Source organism: Dasypus novemcinctus, chromosome 9 (assembly GCF_030445035.2).
Source record: "Dasypus novemcinctus isolate mDasNov1 chromosome 9, mDasNov1.1.hap2, whole genome shotgun sequence".
Taxonomy (NCBI): Eukaryota; Metazoa; Chordata; class Mammalia; order Cingulata; family Dasypodidae; genus Dasypus; species Dasypus novemcinctus.
In genome coordinates this window covers 98,957,802-98,978,424 of record NC_080681.1, presented here as the reverse complement: position 1 = coordinate 98,978,424, position 20,623 = coordinate 98,957,802, and the positions used below count along the sequence as shown (strand labels likewise).

General features: G+C 39.7%; 1 protein-coding gene across 1 annotated transcript in view; it reads right to left on the bottom strand.

Annotated features, from left to right (window-relative positions):
• Positions 1 to 8,603: 8,603 nt before the first annotated feature.
• Positions 8,604 to 20,623, bottom strand: part of PSMB2 (proteasome 20S subunit beta 2) — a 32,167-nt gene continuing 20,147 nt past the window's right edge. The window contains exons 4-6 of the mRNA XM_004472232.4: positions 12,477 to 12,639; positions 10,850 to 10,899; positions 8,604 to 8,838 (exon numbers count right to left, since the gene is read on the bottom strand). Coding sequence (XP_004472289.1) covers positions 8,731 to 8,838; positions 10,850 to 10,899; positions 12,477 to 12,639 — 321 coding nt within the window. The 3' untranslated portion in view covers positions 8,604 to 8,730. The remainder of the gene's footprint in view (positions 8,839 to 10,849; positions 10,900 to 12,476; positions 12,640 to 20,623) is intronic.

The window sequence follows — 20,623 nt, the reverse complement described above, 5'->3', positions numbered from 1 at the left end:
CTTAATGGCTATTAAATAGGCAGAAACTATCTGAATCAATTATTTTATAGCTCTGGAGTTCAGCAGAACATTGTGTAGCATCTAGGGAAGAGCAGGAAGAGGCTGGTGAATTGCAGTAATGTAGGTAAACTCTGCACTCTGCATAGCACCAAGAGTAGCCCATGCTCATTCTCGCAACTGGCAGTGAGTAGGTACTCAAACTCAGCCCCTGGTGAAGGATGTTGGTACCAGGTTGGGGCACAAAGGCCTAGGTTCCCCAAGACCCAAGGGTGTATGGCCAATTGCTGATCACTGCTTCTGATTAGCTATTTCAGATTGCTGGAGGCCCAACTCTGAGGATGGTTAGTGTTCCAACTGGTCTTGGACAAAGGCGGTGGAAAAGACTTAATGACAGTATGCCTCCTCAGAGCTGCAGAGGGCAAGTGAAGGACTGCATTTGCTGGACAGATGCTGAGTCAAGAAAGCAAGGCCTTAGGGAGACGTGGGAGAAGCTAGAAGCTCCTGGCACCCTTCCTGGCCCCTCTCATTCCCTCCCCAGGGCAATTTGGAACCTGCCACCAGTTTCTTCCTTTGTGGGTCCCTGGCCTTGTTCTGACTGGGAAAGGATGACGGCTTGGAAAACTCCTCTCTGGCTTTCCCCTCTTCCTATAATTTGCCCTCCAGGCAAAAGCAGCTTGCAATGGTCAAAAGCAGAGTAAGAAACAATTGAGTTGGGTGGCTTGGGGCAAAGGTTTACCAGCTTTAAGTTCCTGCACTGAAGACCCAGGAAAGGGAGGTTTGTTTCCTGGGGAGTAAATGGGCATGAAAATTCCTATAAATGGGAAATTTCAGGGCCACTAACAAACACAGCACAGATCAAGACACAGGTCGAGAAAAGACAAGGAGGACTCTGCACTTTGCATTGTCTTGGGATGACCTTGATAGGTGAGCTGACCCCTGAAGGAGAGCACCTACCAATGCAAAGCCAATCTGCAAAGATAGTGAAAGATATTTTTTGCTTAGGTCTGCTTGGTTTTGTTAGTTACTGACACTTACAAACTCAAGGAACAGACATCTCAGGGAATAAATCCCAGAATTAACATTTCCAAAAGATAGCAAGAAATAAGACTGGCCTGTGGACATATAGGACAAAGACTTAAAAAAATGATCTTCAATATGTTGAAAGAGATGAAGGAAAATACAAAGAAAGAATTAAAGAATATCAGGAACATGATGAATGAACAATATGAGAATCTCAATAAAGGAATAGAAATTTTAAAAAGGAACCAAATAGAACTATTGGAATTGAAGACCACAATAACTGACATGAAAATTTCATGGGGGTGGGGGCAGTCCAACAGCAGTTGTAACTGGCATAAGAAAGAATCAGCAAACTCGAAGACAAGACAACTGAAATGAGTGAGGCTGAGGAACAGAAAGAAAAAATAACTATAAAAAGCAAATGTAGCCTAAGAGACCTGTGGGATACCATTATGTTTACCAATATATGCATTATGGGAGTCCCAGAAAGAGAAAGAAAAAAAGGCAAAAGTCAAAGAAATAATGACAGAGAACTTCCCAAACTTAGCAAAAGATGTGAGTGCCAATTTCTCAACCAGAGGTAAAAAGTTAGTGGCTTGAAATAAAGTGCTGAGAGAAAAAAAAAAAAATTGTCAACCAAGAATTTATATCCAGAGAGATTTATTTTCTTTAAAAAATGAGGGAGAGACCAAGACATTCCCAAATAAACAAAAGCTGTGAGAGTTCATTACCACCTGTATTAGTCAAGAGTTCTCTAGGGAAACAGAATCAACAGCTGATATATGTGATTATGAGATTTTATATTTTCTTACGTGATTGCGGGAATGCACAAGTCCAGATTCCACAGGCAAGCTGCAAACCAGGGGCTCCAATGAAGGTCCAATAAAGTCCTTGATGAGCTCCCAGGAGACATTGGCTATCCAAAGACAAACTGGGAAATTCTCTCTGAATGCTGAAATCACTTCCCCTTTTAAGGCATTCAAATGATTGGATAAAACATCACTCATTGCTGATAGCAATCTCCCTGGTTAATTGTAGATATAATCAGCCATCTATGCAGTAGTCTCACTGATGACTCGAGTCCAATAATGTACTTGTATTACAATTAGCCTAGTATGGGACATGGACTTGGCCCAATGGATAGAGCATCTGCCTACCACATGGGAGGTCTGCGGTTCAAACCCCCGGCCTCCTTGACCGGTGTGGAGCTCACCCACGCACAGTGCTGATGTGCACAAGGAGTGCCGTGCCACGCAGGGGTGTCCCCCACATAGGGGAGCCCCATGTGCAAGGAGTGTGTGCTGTAAGGAGAGCCTCCCAGCACAAAAGAAAGTGCAGTTGCCCAAGAATGGTGCCGCACACACAGAGAGCTGACACAACAAGACAACGCAACAAAAAGAAACAGATTCCCGGTGCCCTTGATAAGGATAGAAGTGGTCACAGAAGCACACACAGTGAATGGACACAGAGCGCACAACTGGGGGGAGGAGAGGGGAGAGAAATAAATAAAAAATAAATCTTTAAAACAAAACAAAACAATTAGCCTAGTGCTTGCCTGACCAAACAAATGGGCCTGGGTGGCAGACTTGGCCCAGTGGTTAGGGCATCCGTCTACCACATGGGAGGTCTGTGGTTCAAACCCCTGGCCTCCTTGACCTGTGTGGAGCTGGCCCATGCGCAGTGCTGATGAGCGCGCTAGGAGTGCTGTGCCATGAAGGGGTGTCCCGTGTAGGGGAGCCCCACACCCCACACGCAAGGAGTGCGCCCCGTAAGGAGAGCCACCCAGCGTGAAAGAAAGTGCAGCCTCCCCAGGAATGGTGCTGCACACACGAAGAGCTGACACAGCAAGATGACGCAACCAAAAGAAACACAGATTCCTGTGCCGCTGACAACAGAAGCGGACAAAGACGCAGCAAAATAGAGAACAGACAACCCAAGTTGGGGGGGAGGGGAGAGAAATAAATAAATCTTTAAAAAAAAAAAAATGGGCCTGACCAAACAATTACCTGGCTGAGTTGACACATTAACCTAACCACCTCACCAATTAAACCAGCCCTACAAGCAATGCTAAAGGGAGTTCTTCAGACTGAAAGGAAAGGACACTAGAGAGTGGTTCAAAGCAGCTAAAGAAATAGACTTTTGGTAACAATAACCATATGGGTAATTATAAATACCAGTATTATTGTATTTTATTTTTTGGTATGTGTATTAGCCAAAGAGGTGCTGATACAAAATGCCAGAAATCATTTGGGTTTTATAAAGGGTATTTATTTGGGGTAGAAGCTTACAGTTACCAGGTCATAAAGCATAAGTTACTTCCTTTGCCAAAGTCTGTTGCCACGTGTTGGGGCAAGATGGCTGCCAACATCTGCGAGAGTTCAGGTTTCCTGGGTCCCTCTCTTCCCGGGGCTTGCCTCTCTCCAGGCTCAACTGCTCTGCATTCTCCCATGTGTTTGCTTTCCAGGCTCCAGCTCAAAACTTCAAACTCCCTTCTCTGCAGTACAGTTTCTCTGTGAGTCCCTGCCTACCACGTCCTGCTGATGTGGCCCAATCAAAGCCTCAATGATTATTTAATCAAGTAAAAGTGAAACCTCTGAATCCAATATAATCTAATATGCTTGGAGGGACAGACCAGTTCACAATCTAGTATCTCATTTTTGGATTTCATAAACAATATCAAACTACTACAGTATGTAACTCCACTTCTTACAGATGTTAAAATGTATATACATAAAAATTTATCATAGATCTATGGTTTTGGACATAAAATTTACAAAGATACAATTTTTAATAAGTACAAAAAAAAAAGATGGGGGACAGGGGTGATAAGACAGTGTATAGGTTGATATAAAATTAAATATGATTTTTATAGATTTAGGATGTTAAAATTTTAACCCCATAGTAAGCACAAAGAAAATATATGAAAAATATATCTAGAAAGAAATGAGAAGGGACTCAACATGGTACAATACAAAATATCAAATAAATATGAAAGTAGGCATTAATGTAAGAATTGAGGGACAAAACAGGTATAAGACTTAAAATATAATTATCAAAATGGCAGAAAAAAGTCCTGCATCAGCAGTAATTACTTTAAGTGTAAATGGATTAAACTTTCTAGTTAAAGGCAGAGACTGGCACAATGGATAAAAAAATAAAGCAGGACCCAACTATATTCTGTTTACAAGAGACTCAACCTAAATTCAAAGATGTAAATAGACTGAAAGTGAAAGGATGGAAAAAAACAAAAACAAGAAACATACTATGCAAATAGTAACCAGAAAGAGCTGTGGTAGCTATACTCATATCAGATAAAATAGACTTTAAGCCAAAAACAGTTCCAAACAAAGTTGGTCATTATATACTACAAGAAAACTTAAGAATTAAATATATATGCATCTAACAGCAAAGCCCCAAAATATATGAAGCAAATACTGACAGATATGCAGGGAGAAACTGATGGATATACTACATCAACAGTAAGAGACTTTAATATACCACTTGCAATAAAGGGTAGAACTTCTAAGCAGAAGAGCAAAAAGGAAATAGAAGACTCAAATGATACTCTAAACAAACTAGACCTAACAGACATATATAAAACACTTGATCCAACAGCAATAGAATACAGTCTTCTCTAGTGCACATGGATCATTCTCCAGGATAGACCATATCTTAGGTCACAAACCAAGTCTCAATTAATTAAAAAAACACTCAATTATCCAATGTATCTTCTTCAGCCACAATGGAATGGAGCTAGAAATCAGTAATAAAGGGTGAAGTGGAAAATTCACAAATATGTGGAAATTAAATAAAGTACTCTTAACCAAGGGGCTAAAGAGGAAATCACAAGGGAAATTAGAAAATATCTTGAGGCAAATGAAAATGAAAATACAACATACCAAAACTTATGGGATGCAGCAAAGGCAGTGCTGGGAGGGAAATATATAGCTCTAAGTGCTTACAATAAAAAAGAAGAAAGACGTCAAATCAGAGATCTAACCTCAACACTGGAGGAACTAGAAAAAGAAGGGCAAATTAAACCCAAAGAGAGCAGAAGGAAGGAAATTGCAATGATTAGAGTGAAGATAAACAAAAGAGAATTTTAAAAAAAAAATCAACAAAACTAAAAGTAGGTTCTTTGAAAAGATCAGTTAAACTGACAGGGAAGCAGACTTAGCCCAATGGATACCTACCACATGGGAGGTCCGTGGTTCAAATCCCGGGCCTCCTTGACCCGTGTGGGGCTGGCCCATGCGCAGTGCTGATGCGCACAAGGAGTGCCCTGCCACGCAGGGGTGTCCCCCGTGTAGGGGAGCCCCACAGGCAAGGAGTGTGCCCCATAAGGAGAGCCACCCAGCACGAAAGAAAGTGCAGCCTGCCCAAGAATGACCGCACACATGGAGAGCTGACACAAGATAAAACAACAAAAATAAACAGATTCCCGGTGCCGCTGATAAGGACAGAAGCGGTCACAGAAGAACATGCCGCGAATGGACACAGAGAGCAGACAAATGGGGAAGGGAGAGAAATAAATAAACAAATTGACAAACGTTTAGCTAGACTGAAAAGAACAGAGAGGATACAAATAACTAAAATCAGAAGTGAAAAGGGGGACATTACTACTGAACCCACAGAAATAAAAAGGACTATAAGAGGATACTATGAACAACTGTACACCAACAAGTTAGACAACTTAGATGAAATGGACAAATTCCTAGAAAAACACAAATTACCCAAACTGACTAAAGAATTAGAAGCTCTCAACAAACCAATAGCTAGTAAGACATTGAATCAATAATAAACCGCCCCCCCCAGAAAGAACAGCCTAGGACTGGATAATTTCGCCATTCAAAAAAATAAATAAATAAATAACAATAATCCTGCTCAAACGCTTCCAAAAAATTGAAGAGGAGGGAGCTTTTCCTAATTTATTCTAGGAGGCAAATGTCACCTTCATATCAAAGCCAGATAAAGATACCACAAAAAAAGAAAATTACAGGCCAATACCACTTATGAATATAGATACGAAAACAGCCAACAAGTGGAAAGGGTAGGGGGTGAGGTATAAAGGTATCCCTATATTTTTTATGTAATATTATGTAATCTAAATCTTCTTTATAAAAAAAATTTAAAAACAGTCAACAAAATACTAGCAAGTCAAATCTAACAGCATATTAAAAGAATTACACACCATGATCAAGTGGGATTTATCCCAGGTATGCAAGGGAGGTTCAACATAAGAAAATCAATTAATGTAATACACTCAATTAATGTAATAAACATTAGCATAATAAAGGAAAAAAACCCCACATGATCACCTCAACTGATGCAGAAAAGTTATTTGACAAAATCCAGCACCATTTTTTGATAAAAACACTTAGAAAACTAGGTACAACAGGATATCAACAGGATAAAAAGCATCTATGAAAAATCCACAGTGAACATCCTACTTAATGGTCAAAGACTGTAAGCTTTCCCTCTAAGATCAGGAATAAGGCAAGCAGGCCCAATGTCACCTGTTACTCAACATTGTACTACAAGTTCTAGCCAGAGCAATTAGGCAAGAAGAAATAAAAGGCATCCAAATTGAAAAAGAGGAAGTAAAACTACCTCTATTTGCAGATGATATGATCCAATATAGATAATACTAAAAAATCCACAACAAAGCTACTAGAACTAATAAATGAATTCTGCAAAGTGGTGGGGTAGAAGAACAACACTCAAAAATCAGGAGTGTTTCTATACACTAGTAAGCGAAAGTCTTGAAAAGATTTCTCCAAAGATATAGAAATAGCCAAAAAGCACATGAAAAGATGCTCAACATTAGCCATTACAGAAATGCAAATCAAACCACAATGCAAATCCACACTCACTAGAATGACTAATATTAAAGAAATGCAAAATTACAAGTATTAGAGAGGATATGGAGAAATAGGAACATTACCTCATTGTTGATGGGAATGTAAAATGATGTAGCTGCTGAAGACAGCAAGAAATACTTGCACACTGATGTTCATAGTGACATTACTCACAACTGCCAAAAGATGGAAGCAACTCAAGTGTCCATCAACCAATGAATGGATAAACAAAACGTGGTATATACACTCAATAGAATATTATTCTGCCGATAAAAGGAATAAAGTTCTGGTACATGTGAGAGCATGGATGAACCTTGAAGACATCATGTTGAGTGAAATAAGTCAAACACTAAAGGAAAAATATTGTATGATTTCACTGATATGAAATAATCAGAATGTGCAAACTCAGAGAATCAGAATCTAGAACACAGGTTACCAGGTGATGGAGTGGGGGTAGGGAATAGGGAGTTAATGCTTAAATTGTATAATTTCTATTTCGGATGATGGAAAAATTTTGGTAATGGGTGCTGGTGATAGTAGCACAACATTGTGAACGTAATTAACAACATTGAATTATATAATTGAATATGGTTAAAGGGAAATTTTAGGGTATATATATGTTACTAGAATAAAAATTTTTTAAAAATCTATAGGACTATACAACACAAACAGTGAGTACTAAGGTAAACCATGGAATACAGTTAATAGTACAATTATAAAAATGTGCTTTCATCAATTATAACAAACGCACCACGGTAATGGAAGGTGTTAATAGGGTGGTATATAGGAACCTGTGTTTTATGCATGTTTTTTCTGTAATAGCCACAACTTCTCTAATTTAAAAAAAAATAAATTACTTTGGAAAGCTTTAAAAGATATTCCTGTATCTAGGCTCCAAACCTACTTAGTTAGAATCTGGGAGTGCAGCCTAGACATACACATTAAATAAGAAAATTCCCCAGATGATTCTGATACACACATCTAGTTAAAAACCACTGTTTTAATAACACCAAAAAAAAAAAAACCCAAAAAACAAAACAACCTACATTTTTCCCAAAGAGCTAGGCAAGTAGGTAAAAGAGATATCTGGTTAATTTTCTATGGCCCATTAATTTAATAGAATATTACGCAACTATCAACAAGAATATGTACCGAGATAAAACAATCTCTAATAGTGTTAAATGAAATAAGCAATATGCAGAACATTTAAAAATATTTTTAAAAGAGGACATGTGTTTGTATGGTGTTATATATATGTATACTCACACACACAGATGCTTTATATAGGTACTGAATAGCTTTCAAAAAAAGATACATTAATAAAATTAGTAGCCACAGTTTTCTTTGGGAAGGGACATGTGTGACCAGATTATAGGGGTGAGGAAAATATTTTTTATTATGTGTTTTTATACTGTTTGCAGTTTTTATTACGTGCATGTATTACCTATTCAAATCAATTAATTAAAATTTAAGCTTAGGGGCAAAAAGAACCACTGCGTTAAAGAGAGTGAGAAATTAATAAGCAAGATATATGAAAGAGCTAGATGGGAAGGAAGCTGGGTGGTGAAATAAGAATGTGGGGGCTGCCAACCACTAAAGAGCAATTAGCATTAAAGAAGGGCAAGAGGCAGGAGAAAAGACATGCCTGCCAAAAAGCCCAATGCAATACTCCTCCCTCCATCTTCTTCCTGAGGTGATGGGTAAATGGAGACCCAAACCAGAGAATTCAATTTATCCATATTCAACTTTATTCTGAATTAACCATCTGTCAAGAGTGCACATCAAGAGAGTAAAAAAAAATAAAGGAGCCCAGCAAAAAAAGTTCCCACCAAGTGTGAGGAAGGACATGATGTTAGGAGCCCTGTTTAGGGAAGGAAATGTTGTCGAGGTCATGAATGCCATTTTTGTCAATGATTCGAACGCTGAAGGTTGGCAGATTCAGGATGAAGCGTTTCTGGAGCTGCAGAGAGACATGAAGGAAATCAGTCAACAAATCTTTACTGAGCACTAAATATAGGACAGGCCCTGTTCTAGGCACTGGGAATGTAAGCAGACAAAAATCTCCCTGCTTTTGTGGGGTTTATATCCTATTGAGAGTAGCCAGTACCAGGGCACTGAGAAAAGTCCGAACTGTAGGTGGAGGCAACTGGAAAGCAGTGAATATGAACTGTGAGATGTAGCAGCTGAGAGCCTATAGTTGCTGGTCAGTCACCTGATGAAAGAACGAGACAATCCAATGCTCTTTTCTCCACTGTCTGCTATGAACAGTCTTGGGTAAACACGGACTTCTTTCGTAAAGTGTCTTAAGACAATCAGCAACAAAGGAGTGACTAGCGTAGGAATAAGCTTTGGACCAAAACAATGCAAACTTAGGTCCAAACAGTTTGCTCCTGTCACCACCCACATTACAAGGACTGGGTGTATGAGTGGTGGGAGGGATGTTGGCAGAACTACTCTTGGAACGATCCATGCTTCTGTCTCCTCCAATACAGGCGAAACTGTCATTAAGGTAGCATCTATGCATTCTCATATGGCTTTTCAAAGGACCTGTAGACTACATACATGGAAGCAGACTGCCCCATCGACCTGGCTGGAGATTACCAGAGGAACACAGCTGTAGAAAATCTTTGCTTCTATGGCTAGCCTTCCTGCATCTGCATGTAAAGCTTCAAGAGAAAAGGCATAAAGCTTTCCCTCTGCTCCTTCTGGAGCACATCCTAGAAAACCACTCCAGGCTTAAGCCCTCGCTCCTTTGATACTTCCAAGCTCTGCTGCAGCTGAGGACTGGGCAGCTCCACCCTATTCCATTTCCAGAGTCCTCTCTGGCCAATCACTCCTATGCCTGGAAACAAGTTCCAAGATAAAGAAAAGGTGGCAGCAAGAAAATAAGCGTTTCTAAAATGACTGTTAGGATCCATGGGGAATAAAGTCTCAAGAGCACTTGATATGCAAGTGGCTTCTTCCCAGCAGCCCTTGCAACAGTTGAAGCTGCCTGACTAATACAACCTCTCAGCTGAATGATTAGGAAAAGCACATGAGAGTTTATTCTAAGCATCTGCTTTGAAAAGGGGATTTACAAACAAGAGGAAGAAAGGAGAGGGGAGAGGGAGGAACTGTGGACTGAAAATGACAGGCTTGTATGAGAGACAAACTGACATTACTTCCAATGCTCCCACCTGCTCACATCCTCCCACTCCCTCACTAGATCACGAATTCAAGTTCATTGCTGGGCCACATGAATAGCAAAGGAATGAAAAATCTAATAAAGCTGCTTTCTGACCTCCTCATCCTCCATTCATACCCCCATACCCTTAGATTACTGGTATAGATTCGCAATAGGTGGAGTGCGTGTTCCTGGACTCACAAACCAAAAGTCATTCTTTGGTTTGGGCCCTTCTGCCCAAACCTTCCAAGTTGCTTTGTACAGCCTCCTGAATTCCTGAGAGGCTTTCTCTCTAGATTACAAAGTCTCATACATTGCTATTAGAGGACAGTAATTCCAAGAGGCACAAAAACACAGGAGATATAAAAGTCTGAAGCAGTAGTTCTTAAAACTATGGCCCCAGTTAACCATGCAGGGAAATCACCTGGGACTGGTAGTTTAAACAGAAATCTCAAGCTCTACCCTAGAACAAATGAATCAGAATCTCTATGGGGTGGGACTGAGAAGTCTGTTTTTAACAAGTTCCCCAGATGAAGCTTGCACACACTAAAATTTGAGAACCACTGGTCTGGATGAACCATAAAGAAAAGTAAATTGAAAACTGAAATTAATGAGGAGGTGACCCATGAGAGCAAAAACAAGATGGTTACCCACCAAATCCTAACCCTGGTAGCAACTTCACATCTAGCCAGCAAGTATTTATTACTCCTTCTGACAAGGATCAGAAAAATGTATCTGAGGAACAGGAACAATACTGGCAAACAGAGATACAAAATATTCCTTTCAGGATCCCACAGAAACTACTCACCTCCTCAAGACACTTCCTAAGAAGCTCCACTGCCCTCTCACGTGAAATAGCTGAAAGAGAACACAAGAGGCCAAGTACTTAAGATGCTGTCATTAAATCCAACACTCTGCCACATCTTCTGATTATGTTTCAAACTTTTCAGGTCAGCATGGCACACAAATGGAAAAGGCAAAAACTGCTAAGTCTTCCAGCTTGGGACAAACTTATTCCATATGCAGCTGAGGGTGCCCCAGACCTAAAAAGCAGCCATAAGTCATTACAAATTGATTTGCTATAAAGAAGGGTAAGCATGACAGAATTCTGCCTCCCATGGCCAGGGCCTTCCTCTAGGTAAGTCCAGCCACCTGTCTCTCTTTTTTATAGCATTCCCCCTCTTTAGTCTAGGGCTTAAATCAGTTCCATCTGCCCTAGTCAGCTGCAAATCAGGGAAAGGCAGGGCAAGACCAGAGTCTACCCTTACTTCCCCAGCTGGGTCTCAGTTTAACGTTGGGAAGAGAATTCACAGAATGGGGCCAAGACTCTTATAAAATAGGAGCCAAAGGAACTGTGGCAAAGGCATGGCAAACTGGGATGACATATTGTGAAGTTGGGCTTCTGGGGTGGTTGGTGTTTATTTTGGCATACAAATCATCTGTATTACTGGCAGATGCCAAATCAAGTACAGTCACTGGGAGGCCAGGCTAATTATTTTCAGAATGTGGCCTGGAGCTCTGGTATGGCTGAGGTTGAGCAAGAGGGCAGGGCAGCACCAAAAAGGAACGAACACATCAGATTCTTATTATATCGACAGGGAAAAACGGAATGTAAGGAGAGAAGAGCTGTATCTATAACCTGTAAAAGCTAAGAAATCCAAGTGCCTATTGCCCAAATGGCTAAAGTCGAGGTTGGGATAGGAATCTGAAGAGGACTTAGCAAAAAAGCATTCCTGCATCTGAAGCTCTGCCAAGCTAACAGTTTATGGAAAAGTAGAGAGCTAGCTTTTTCTTGGAGAAGGGGGCAGCCATTTTAGGTAATAAAAACCAACAGCAGGGCCCAGGTTCACAGCCTTAAAAAACTTCGAGGCTCTTTCTGCCTAGAGGAGCCCACACCAAATCTTGGTGTGTATTTCCATCCTTCTTTCCCATTTCTCAGCAAGCTCTGTTTTTTCCCCCATTTCCCAATAAATTCTTTTTACTGGCCTAGCTTTTAAAAAAAAGCTTTGAAGACTAAGCAAAAAAATCCTCAGTTGTCATGTTGGGGACCTGTTCATCTTCACAAGTTCAAAAACACACAAATCACCTGGTTTACTTGCTCTCTACAGCTGATCTACATAGTTAAGATGCCAATAAGCATCTAGGGAAGGCAAAATGAGTGAAAAAATGGAACTCTTGCCTTCCCTAGATGAAAAATTATAGAACCTAGTAAAAATGTCTTACATGACATCGACTCCAACCCCCTTTAAAACAAAACATAACCCAGCTCTGGACGTTTACAATACCATTTTGTCTGGCAAAAGAGATACTTTTATCAGCTTTTTGAAGATCATACTGATACAGAAGCTTATGCTTCTTAAGATCCATATAAAACTGGGAAGCAACTGAGAGCGGAGCTCTGCAATGGCTCCCCTACTTGGAATACTGGTACTTACTTGGTGTATAGTATCGGTCCAGGATACTGAGAGTGAGGAAGGCACCATAGCCATGGGCTGCAAAAGGGGCCTTGGCCAAGGCTGCTAGGTAGTCCATGTAGTAGAGTGCTGGACCTTCATGCTCATCATAACCAGCCAGGAGGAGGTTGACATGATACGGGGTCTGCAAAGGAAAGACATTGCCAAGTTATAGTCAAAACAATACCAACATCTATTCTATGGCAAATGGCATAATTCTAACCCTTGCTGAATAAGACAATATTAGCAATGACCAAGTAAATCACTATGAAAAAAATTTAGAGAAATCTAGAGGACCTAGAGTGCATAAGACGGGAAAGTAGACAGATTATTTTTTTTAATACAAGAGCATGTGTAGCACTTTAAGGTATATGGAAAAGTTGTTTTCTTCTAAAAGCCTGCGGACCAGCATCTGTTACAAAAGCACTTACTTCAAAGGCAAAACATGGGCACTCTAATGTTCTTCCTAATTGCTGAGATGAACAAACACAATTTTTTTCCCTCTCCCCTCCCTCCCCATTGTCTGTTTTCTGTGTCTATTTTGCTGCATCTTCTTTGTCCGCTTCTGTTGTTGTCAGCGGCATGGGAATCTGTGTTTCTTTTTGTTGTGTCATCTTGTTGTGTCAGCTCTCCGTGTGTGCTGCACCATTCCTGGGCAGGCTGCACTTTCTTTCGTGCTGGGCGGCTCTCCTTACGGGGTGCACTCCTTGCACGTGGGGCTCCCCTGCGCAGGGCTCCCCCTGCGTGGCACGGCACTCCTTGCACGCATCAGCACTGTGCATGGGCCAGCTGTACATGGGTCAAGGAGACCCGGGGTTTGAACCGCGGACCTCCCATGTGGTAGAAGGATGCCCTAACCACTGGGCCAAGTCTACCGCCCAAACACAAATTTAAGAGAGGCCACAGAATGAAGAAAGCAGCAGCTCCAACCACATCATCCAAAGTGAACACATTGAATCTGGCCATTTGCATCAAAATCTCAAATGGCAAACTGTATGCTACATTATTTAAGAAACAACTCTTGGAGTGGTGAAGGATATTAGGTCTCAAATATGAAAGTCAAATCATTGGACTTTTAATGAAGACAGTAGTGACAGAAGTCCATAAACAAAAAGAAAGAACTGTAGCTTTAGGTAAAATGTTAGCATTTTTTAAATATAACAAGACTCCTCTAAAATAACTAAGAAGTAATATTTATCAAGACAAATAAAAAGTTATTATAACTTGAATTTATAGTTATCCTTTCTTTGTATCACCTTCAAGTCTAAAAATGCAAGTAACTACAGAGAATCTTGGCTAAGTCTGCCTTGCTTTTGATCTCCAAAAGGAGTACTTTTTTCTACACCAGGTGGGCCATTAACTTAGTTAAGTTCAGTTAGTCTATGTGCCCCTAGGCATCAGAGGTGGGCCTCCCATTTTACATGCCTTCCTTTTTCTCTGCCCGGGATGTGTCTTTCCTCTTGCACTTGCCACAGTGGGTGGGGAGCAGGACTTGCCAAGGTTATATGTCTATCACTGAACTTACGTATGTATATGATTAAATGCACATTAAATGACACACCCTACTATGGAGCATGAAGTAACAATAGCTAGTGGTTCTAAAAATGACATTTTACACTCTTTGACTTACATGGGCACTTGGCAGCCTGAAATAAAATAACTTATGGTAGAAAAACACAAGAAAATCTACACTTACTTGGATTCCACGCCAGCTGTACAAAGTAGGAAGAGCTCCTAACATCCCACAGATTGTAGAATAGCCCTAACCTCCAAACAAGTTTCTGCCTTAGGGATAAGACGGTGGAAAGTCTCAGAGGATTAAGAACTGGCCAGTAGTAGTCAGTACTTTTGAGAAAATAATTTTGAGAAAATGTGCCTATCACATTTCCCAATGGGTAGTGTGCTGCATTGTGTCAGGCTCTGGAATTCTCTGCCACATTCTGTGACTACCTTTTTACTAAGTCTGACCTTAGGCAAGACACTTAACTCCTATGAGCATCTGTTTCCTTATCTGTAAAACTGGATTAATTAATTAACCCTTCCACTTTCTATCTTCTAAGGAGCATGGTGAGAAAAAACAATAGAGGTGAAGCATCCTGAACTCTAGAAAAAAAAGATGCTAGCCTAAATTCCAAATATATTAGCTACATCCTAGTCTTCTTTTGATAGCTTGCTGCTTTAAACAAAAACAAAAAGTTTAAATTATCTAGCTAAAGAAAAAATATATAACTAATAGCAATTTTTTAAAAGTGTGAAAACAGTAGCTGCAAAATCAAGCAGACATAGAATATATTGGTATTCTAACAGTTAAACTTGGAATAGCAAAAAAAAAAAAAAAAGGAAAAAAAAAGATAGCAAAGGGATACAAATTAGTTTGCCCTCCCCAGGAGATTTAATAATGCAGCTCCATACCTATTGCAAAACAAAAATAAGTGAATCTTTTTGCTATAACCCTACTCTTCTCCAGTGGCTAGAATACCCATTGTATGGTTAACCAAAACAATTTCATCAAGTTGCAGTGGTATACTAAGGATCCATCAGGATACCCAAAGAGTCCTGACTCAGCAGAACCCAGATATGTTGTCTTCAGTGAGGTTCTTGTCCATATTATGTGATTAAACTGTGTTTAAGACAATTCATGGGATTTTAAAAGTCACTATCAGAAGATTTCATATGAAACCCTATGTCAAGAGAATTCCAGATGCAAGCTGTATTGCTTAATTGGTCTATATAATATCATTTATTTATGCTTAAGCATCTGACACACACACTCACCAAAGTTGGTATTCAGAAGCTACAACACGTGGTATAGAAGATAACTCACAAATTATTGTGTGACTTCGAATTACCAACTTTTGCATGTGTGAGATGCTTAAGCATAAATAAATGGTGTTATCTAGACTAATTAAATCAATACATCTGTGTAACAACTCACAGTTTCTGAAATTCTTCTGACAATGCTCCATCAAAGATCTCTGGCTCACACTAGTTTTTTAAAATTTCAAATAAAGACTTGCATACTGTCACTTTCCTTTTCCTCTAAGAATTGTGGCATTCAAAATGACAAAGCCATAGTTAGGGGGCTGTTTGACTTTTATATTCCCTCATATTCTTGATTTATTTTACTAGAATCAAGATAAATTCCAAGCCATTCAATTTCATGCTAGTCTTACACCATATACAGGTGTGACTGCTTGTGGCTTGAGAAAATACTTAGCATGTATAAGACATAGCCCACTTATTCAAATGTTTATACCAATTATAAGCTCCATGAAGGCAAGACTATGTCTTAATTCAATAGTGTACAAACACATACTGTGTGCTCAATAAATATTTGTTGAAATAGTAATACTAATTATACCAGAAAGCACTACACATTTTAATACATATGCAGCTAATGCCCAATATCACAAGAAGAAAAGTGACGATAATCACTATACAAGTGTCAGAAGGAGACAGGCTCTGAGAATTTAATCAGGTTAAATCGACTGCCAGGGTCTCTATGAATGCACATATAATTGCTGTTTTGTGCTAGGTTCCCGGGTCCTTCTCTTTCTACCTCCTTTCGGGCACGAGTTGCTAAGTAAAGAGAACCTTAGGACATAGGCCAAACATTCAGAACCAAATGAAGAGGAGACCAATAGCATAAGTTAGTATCTGAGGAAGCAGCAGGTGGGCTATACTGCAAAGAGTTAGAATTGGGTCTGAATTCTGGCTCTTATACTAGATGTGTGCCTTTTGAAAAGTTAATCACTTAACCACTTTGAATTTTAGTTTTCTCATCTAAGACATGGGATAATCCCTAAACTACAAAAGGGCTACAGTGAGGATTCAGAGACAGTGCCTCGATAAAAGGGAAATAATATTTACAAGTGAAACACAATCATCTATGAAGATCACAGTGTCCAAGAAATAAACAAGTCAAGTACTCAGAAGTCCAACTACTCCTGGCACTTAGATACAAGACAAATTCTTCATAGGCATTTTCACAAAAAGAAAGGAGGGATTTTTTTTTTTTAAGTGCCTAGTACACTGGTAGAAATGCAATAAATGATAATTTCTTCCTCTCTCCTTCCCAGGACTCCTTTCAGGGGCCCTAAGGAGATGGTATTCACTGTAACAAACATTCTTATTAGACACATCTCTGATGCATGTTCAATCCACCCTAGCCCATCTTGAGAATGACATAAGCAGATGGCTTTATTTTGTGTTGTATATACTGAGATTTCCTGGAAGCCTCCCAAAATAATTAAACCCCAAATAAAGACTTACGTCCAGATTTGGAAAGTAAATGAACATTTATTAAGTATCTTCACACTGCTTCTTCTCTTACAGAGCTGCCTGTCTTGGATGCTAAGCCTCACTTCTGAGATACTTTTTTCATCAGTTCCGATGATCTTTCTCATGATCTGTATTACTGTGAGGATATGCCCAATTATTCTGCGAAGTGGGGATGCTAACCAATAATGACAGAATTGTGAGGAACCCCTCTATACTTTACAAAGTAACCCTAATTCTGTGTATGATATAATCTAGCCCTTGGTTGTCTCCACTATTCTGTTTCGACAGCCAATCTAGGTAATAAGACAAAGTTATTAGGTCCCCAAGGGGACAAACTGTATCTTAGTTACAGGGAGGCATCCTCCCCAGCACAGGTTAAGACTGAATACTATATATAGTTTTAACTAACCTAAGCATCCAAATGACTAGTAAATAAATCCAAACATTCAGCAGAGGTTCTTTCTGCCAGTGGGCCCTAAGGATCACCATTCAAAGGTTTGCAGTCCAAATACCAACATACTTAGTTTTAAAGCTGCATCTAATTGCTACACAAAGACAAATTTTTAAATGAACCATTTTGGGAATTCAAAATGAATTTCAGCTCTGCAATAAGGCATCACCAAAATTTTGCCTCTTATTACAAGAGGAAAACCAATAACAATCTTCACAAACTGGTATCTTTTTTTCCCTTAAAAGGCATATGATATAAACTAATTTTTTTAAGTGGAGGGCTTTATGTCATTTTGAGATTTCTTCATCTACATAACAGGGACAATAACAGCATCCATCACCAGAGGGTTGTGGTAAATTACAGAGATTAGCTATCGTCATGACTTCTACCATTACTTTTAGGATTTCACCATATTATTAACAAATTTGACTAGAAAATATCATGAAGATATACCACAAAAAGCCAATATAACTACCCACCATTTTTTAGTTGCTAAAAGGGATAAAATTTAAGCCAGAGGAAAGAGCACATCTCCTTAATGACCTCTGAGCCCTGCAGAATGGAGGTCAGTTCCACTGTGGACCCTTACATATTTGGTGGGTAAGAGGTATATATAGTAACATGCAAATTTTCCTTAAGTTAGAGTGTTTCCCTCCCTCCAACCCTCGTGCACATTCAACTATTTGTATATGCTCTTATGGAAAAGAAACACTGGATTAAGAAGAGTGTGAAATTCCATAAATTTTACAGCTAAAGAGAAGAGTTGTGATAAATACACTGAAACAACAAAACCAGTGACGAGAGTCTGGGCGGTGACAAGCAGCGGTGTGACATCTGGCGGAAGCCAAAGTCACAGCAAGGGGGAGAGAGGTGGGCGTGAGGAAGCATCCTGCCGAGCGTGGACACAGAAAAAGAGAGGAATTGACAGTCTTCCTTTGGAGCCAGGCCAGTCTTTGCCACCTTTAATTGAATAGGACGATGACACTATGAACAAGATGCCTTGAAGAATGGTGCAGTTTCTTTTACGATGCGTTGCACCTTGGAATGCTAAGCAGCATCTAAAGCATACTTCCATTCCCTGTGGGTTGGTAATTCTGAAGGTGCACAGCAACCAATGGGACAAAGGAGTTTGTAGTGATGGTAGTGTTTTAATAAACAGACTGCCAAAGATACTAAACAGAGAGGTCTTTGAAGTGTCTGCTATTTCTTTTAGTCTGGCTGATTCTCAAAGCTGCCTGAAATTCCATCTTTGGCACTGACAGTGTTTCACAAAAATGCAGTTTTTATAGTGTAAGAAGGGATCTAAGAGTTCAGTTAGTTCACCCAAAGTCCTTTTTACAAACGTGACAACTCAAATTCAAAGAGGGAACAGTGACTTATACCCTAAACCATAGAGTTAACAATGTCAGTCAGTAACAAAATTCAGGCTTCCCAATTCCAAGTCCTGGAAACCACGCTGTCCCCCAAAAATGGAAATTAGTGGGAAAATATGATTCAATATGTAAATGTCAGTTTCACACTCAAATATTTCAGAATGTACTATTTTGCATACCACATCTATTGTTGTCTATTCATGTATCACATCTTAAGTGACCAAAAGACCTCTATAGGGTCTAAATTGTGCAAGACATCTAGTAGGTACTCAATAAACACCTGTGACCATAGACACTAATACCTTAACTGATTAACCATTGCCCACTTTTCCAACTTCATTAAAAAAATTGATATTTTCAATTACTATTTTCTAACACTGGTGCTCTGAACTCTGAACCAGAAGTTTGTTTCCAATATACCAAAAGAATTTACAAGCAGGAAGCGGATGTGGCTCAAGTGATTGGACTTCCTCCTACCACATGGGAGGTCCCGGGTTTGGTTCCCTGTGCCTTCTAAAGAGAAGACAAGCAGACATAAAGAGCACACAGCAAATGGATAAAGAGGGCAGACAGCAAATACAAATGAGGAGGGGATAAATAAATATATCTTTTTTAAAAAAGTGTGTAATTAAATTAGCTTTAAAAAAATTTACTAGCTAGTTATCTTCTTTGAGTGGGTTTGGTGGTATAACTTTAAAATTTCTATTTCAATTTTGCTATTTTAACTAAAGGACTTTGTATCTATATTGAAACTGCGGTGTTTACTATTTTGAATACTTTTTTAAAAATCTCAAAGATTTCAGAAACTTCAACTGTCCTCATGACCTAAGTATATTCCCAGCTCTAAAATATTATGGTTCTATGGATGGGGGTGGGGAGGCTAGGAGAAAACTACCTATCTCTAATGGCTAAGCAATATGGAATCGTTTGTACTTTGACTTTAATCCTCTTGGAACTATTTCTTTTTAAGGAAACCACTTGAGCTTCAATATTTTTCTAGAAATACTGATAACTAAGCCCTAAGTATAAAAACACACAGTCTATAAAAGACTTCAATCAAATCCCCAAAGAGACCTGAGACTACAAAACAGGATAGTTATGAAATGGCTGATGCCCCAGTCAACTTCACTTTTGCATTTGGAATGTAAATACATCATAAATTCAATAACTGCTTATTTAGTGTTTACTATGTAAGAAGCACTGTACCAGGTGATGAAAATGAAAGCCTAGATTTGGAAGGACCTCACAAGATAAGACAGAGATAGGAAGGATTCCCGAGAGAAAAAACAGCGTATGTGAAGATTAAGAAAGATGGAGGAATATGGAATGTTTGTGTGAATGTGGGACACATGTACTTGGAGAATCAGGCATATTTGAGCAAGAAGTGGAAGGGAACTGGGATGACAGGAATTGGATGATATTGCCATAGGCCTCTGAGGCTAAAGAATATGAACTTTGTTTTTTGTTTTTTTTTTTAAAGATTTTTTATTTATTTCTCTCCCCCCCCCCACCAATTGTCTGCTTACTGTGTCCATTCTCTGTGTGTTCTTCTGTGTCTCCTTGTATTCTTGTCAGTAGCACCAGGAACCTGTCTGTTTTTGTTGTGTCATCTTGCTACATCAGCTCTCCATGTGTGTGGCCCCACTCCTGGGCAGGCTGCGCTTTTTTTGCGCTGGATGGCTCTCCTTACGGGGTGCACTCCTTGCACGTGGGACACCCCTGCATGGCACGGCACTCCTTGCACGCATCAGCACTGCACACGGGCCAGCTTCACCACACGGGTTAAGAGGCCCTGGGTTTGAACCTTGGACCTCCCAGGTGGTAGGCAGATGCTCTATCCATTGAGCCAAATCCACTTCCCTGAACTTTGGTAGAAACTATGGGGGAACCAGTGAAGATCTACCATCTCTAACCCCCTGCTGTCCTGAGCCTCTTTTCATGTCTCAGAACACTGGTTTATTGGTGCTAAGAAACCCTGACATGTTAGAATTGATATTCCACTAGTCTCAGACCCCCCACTACTC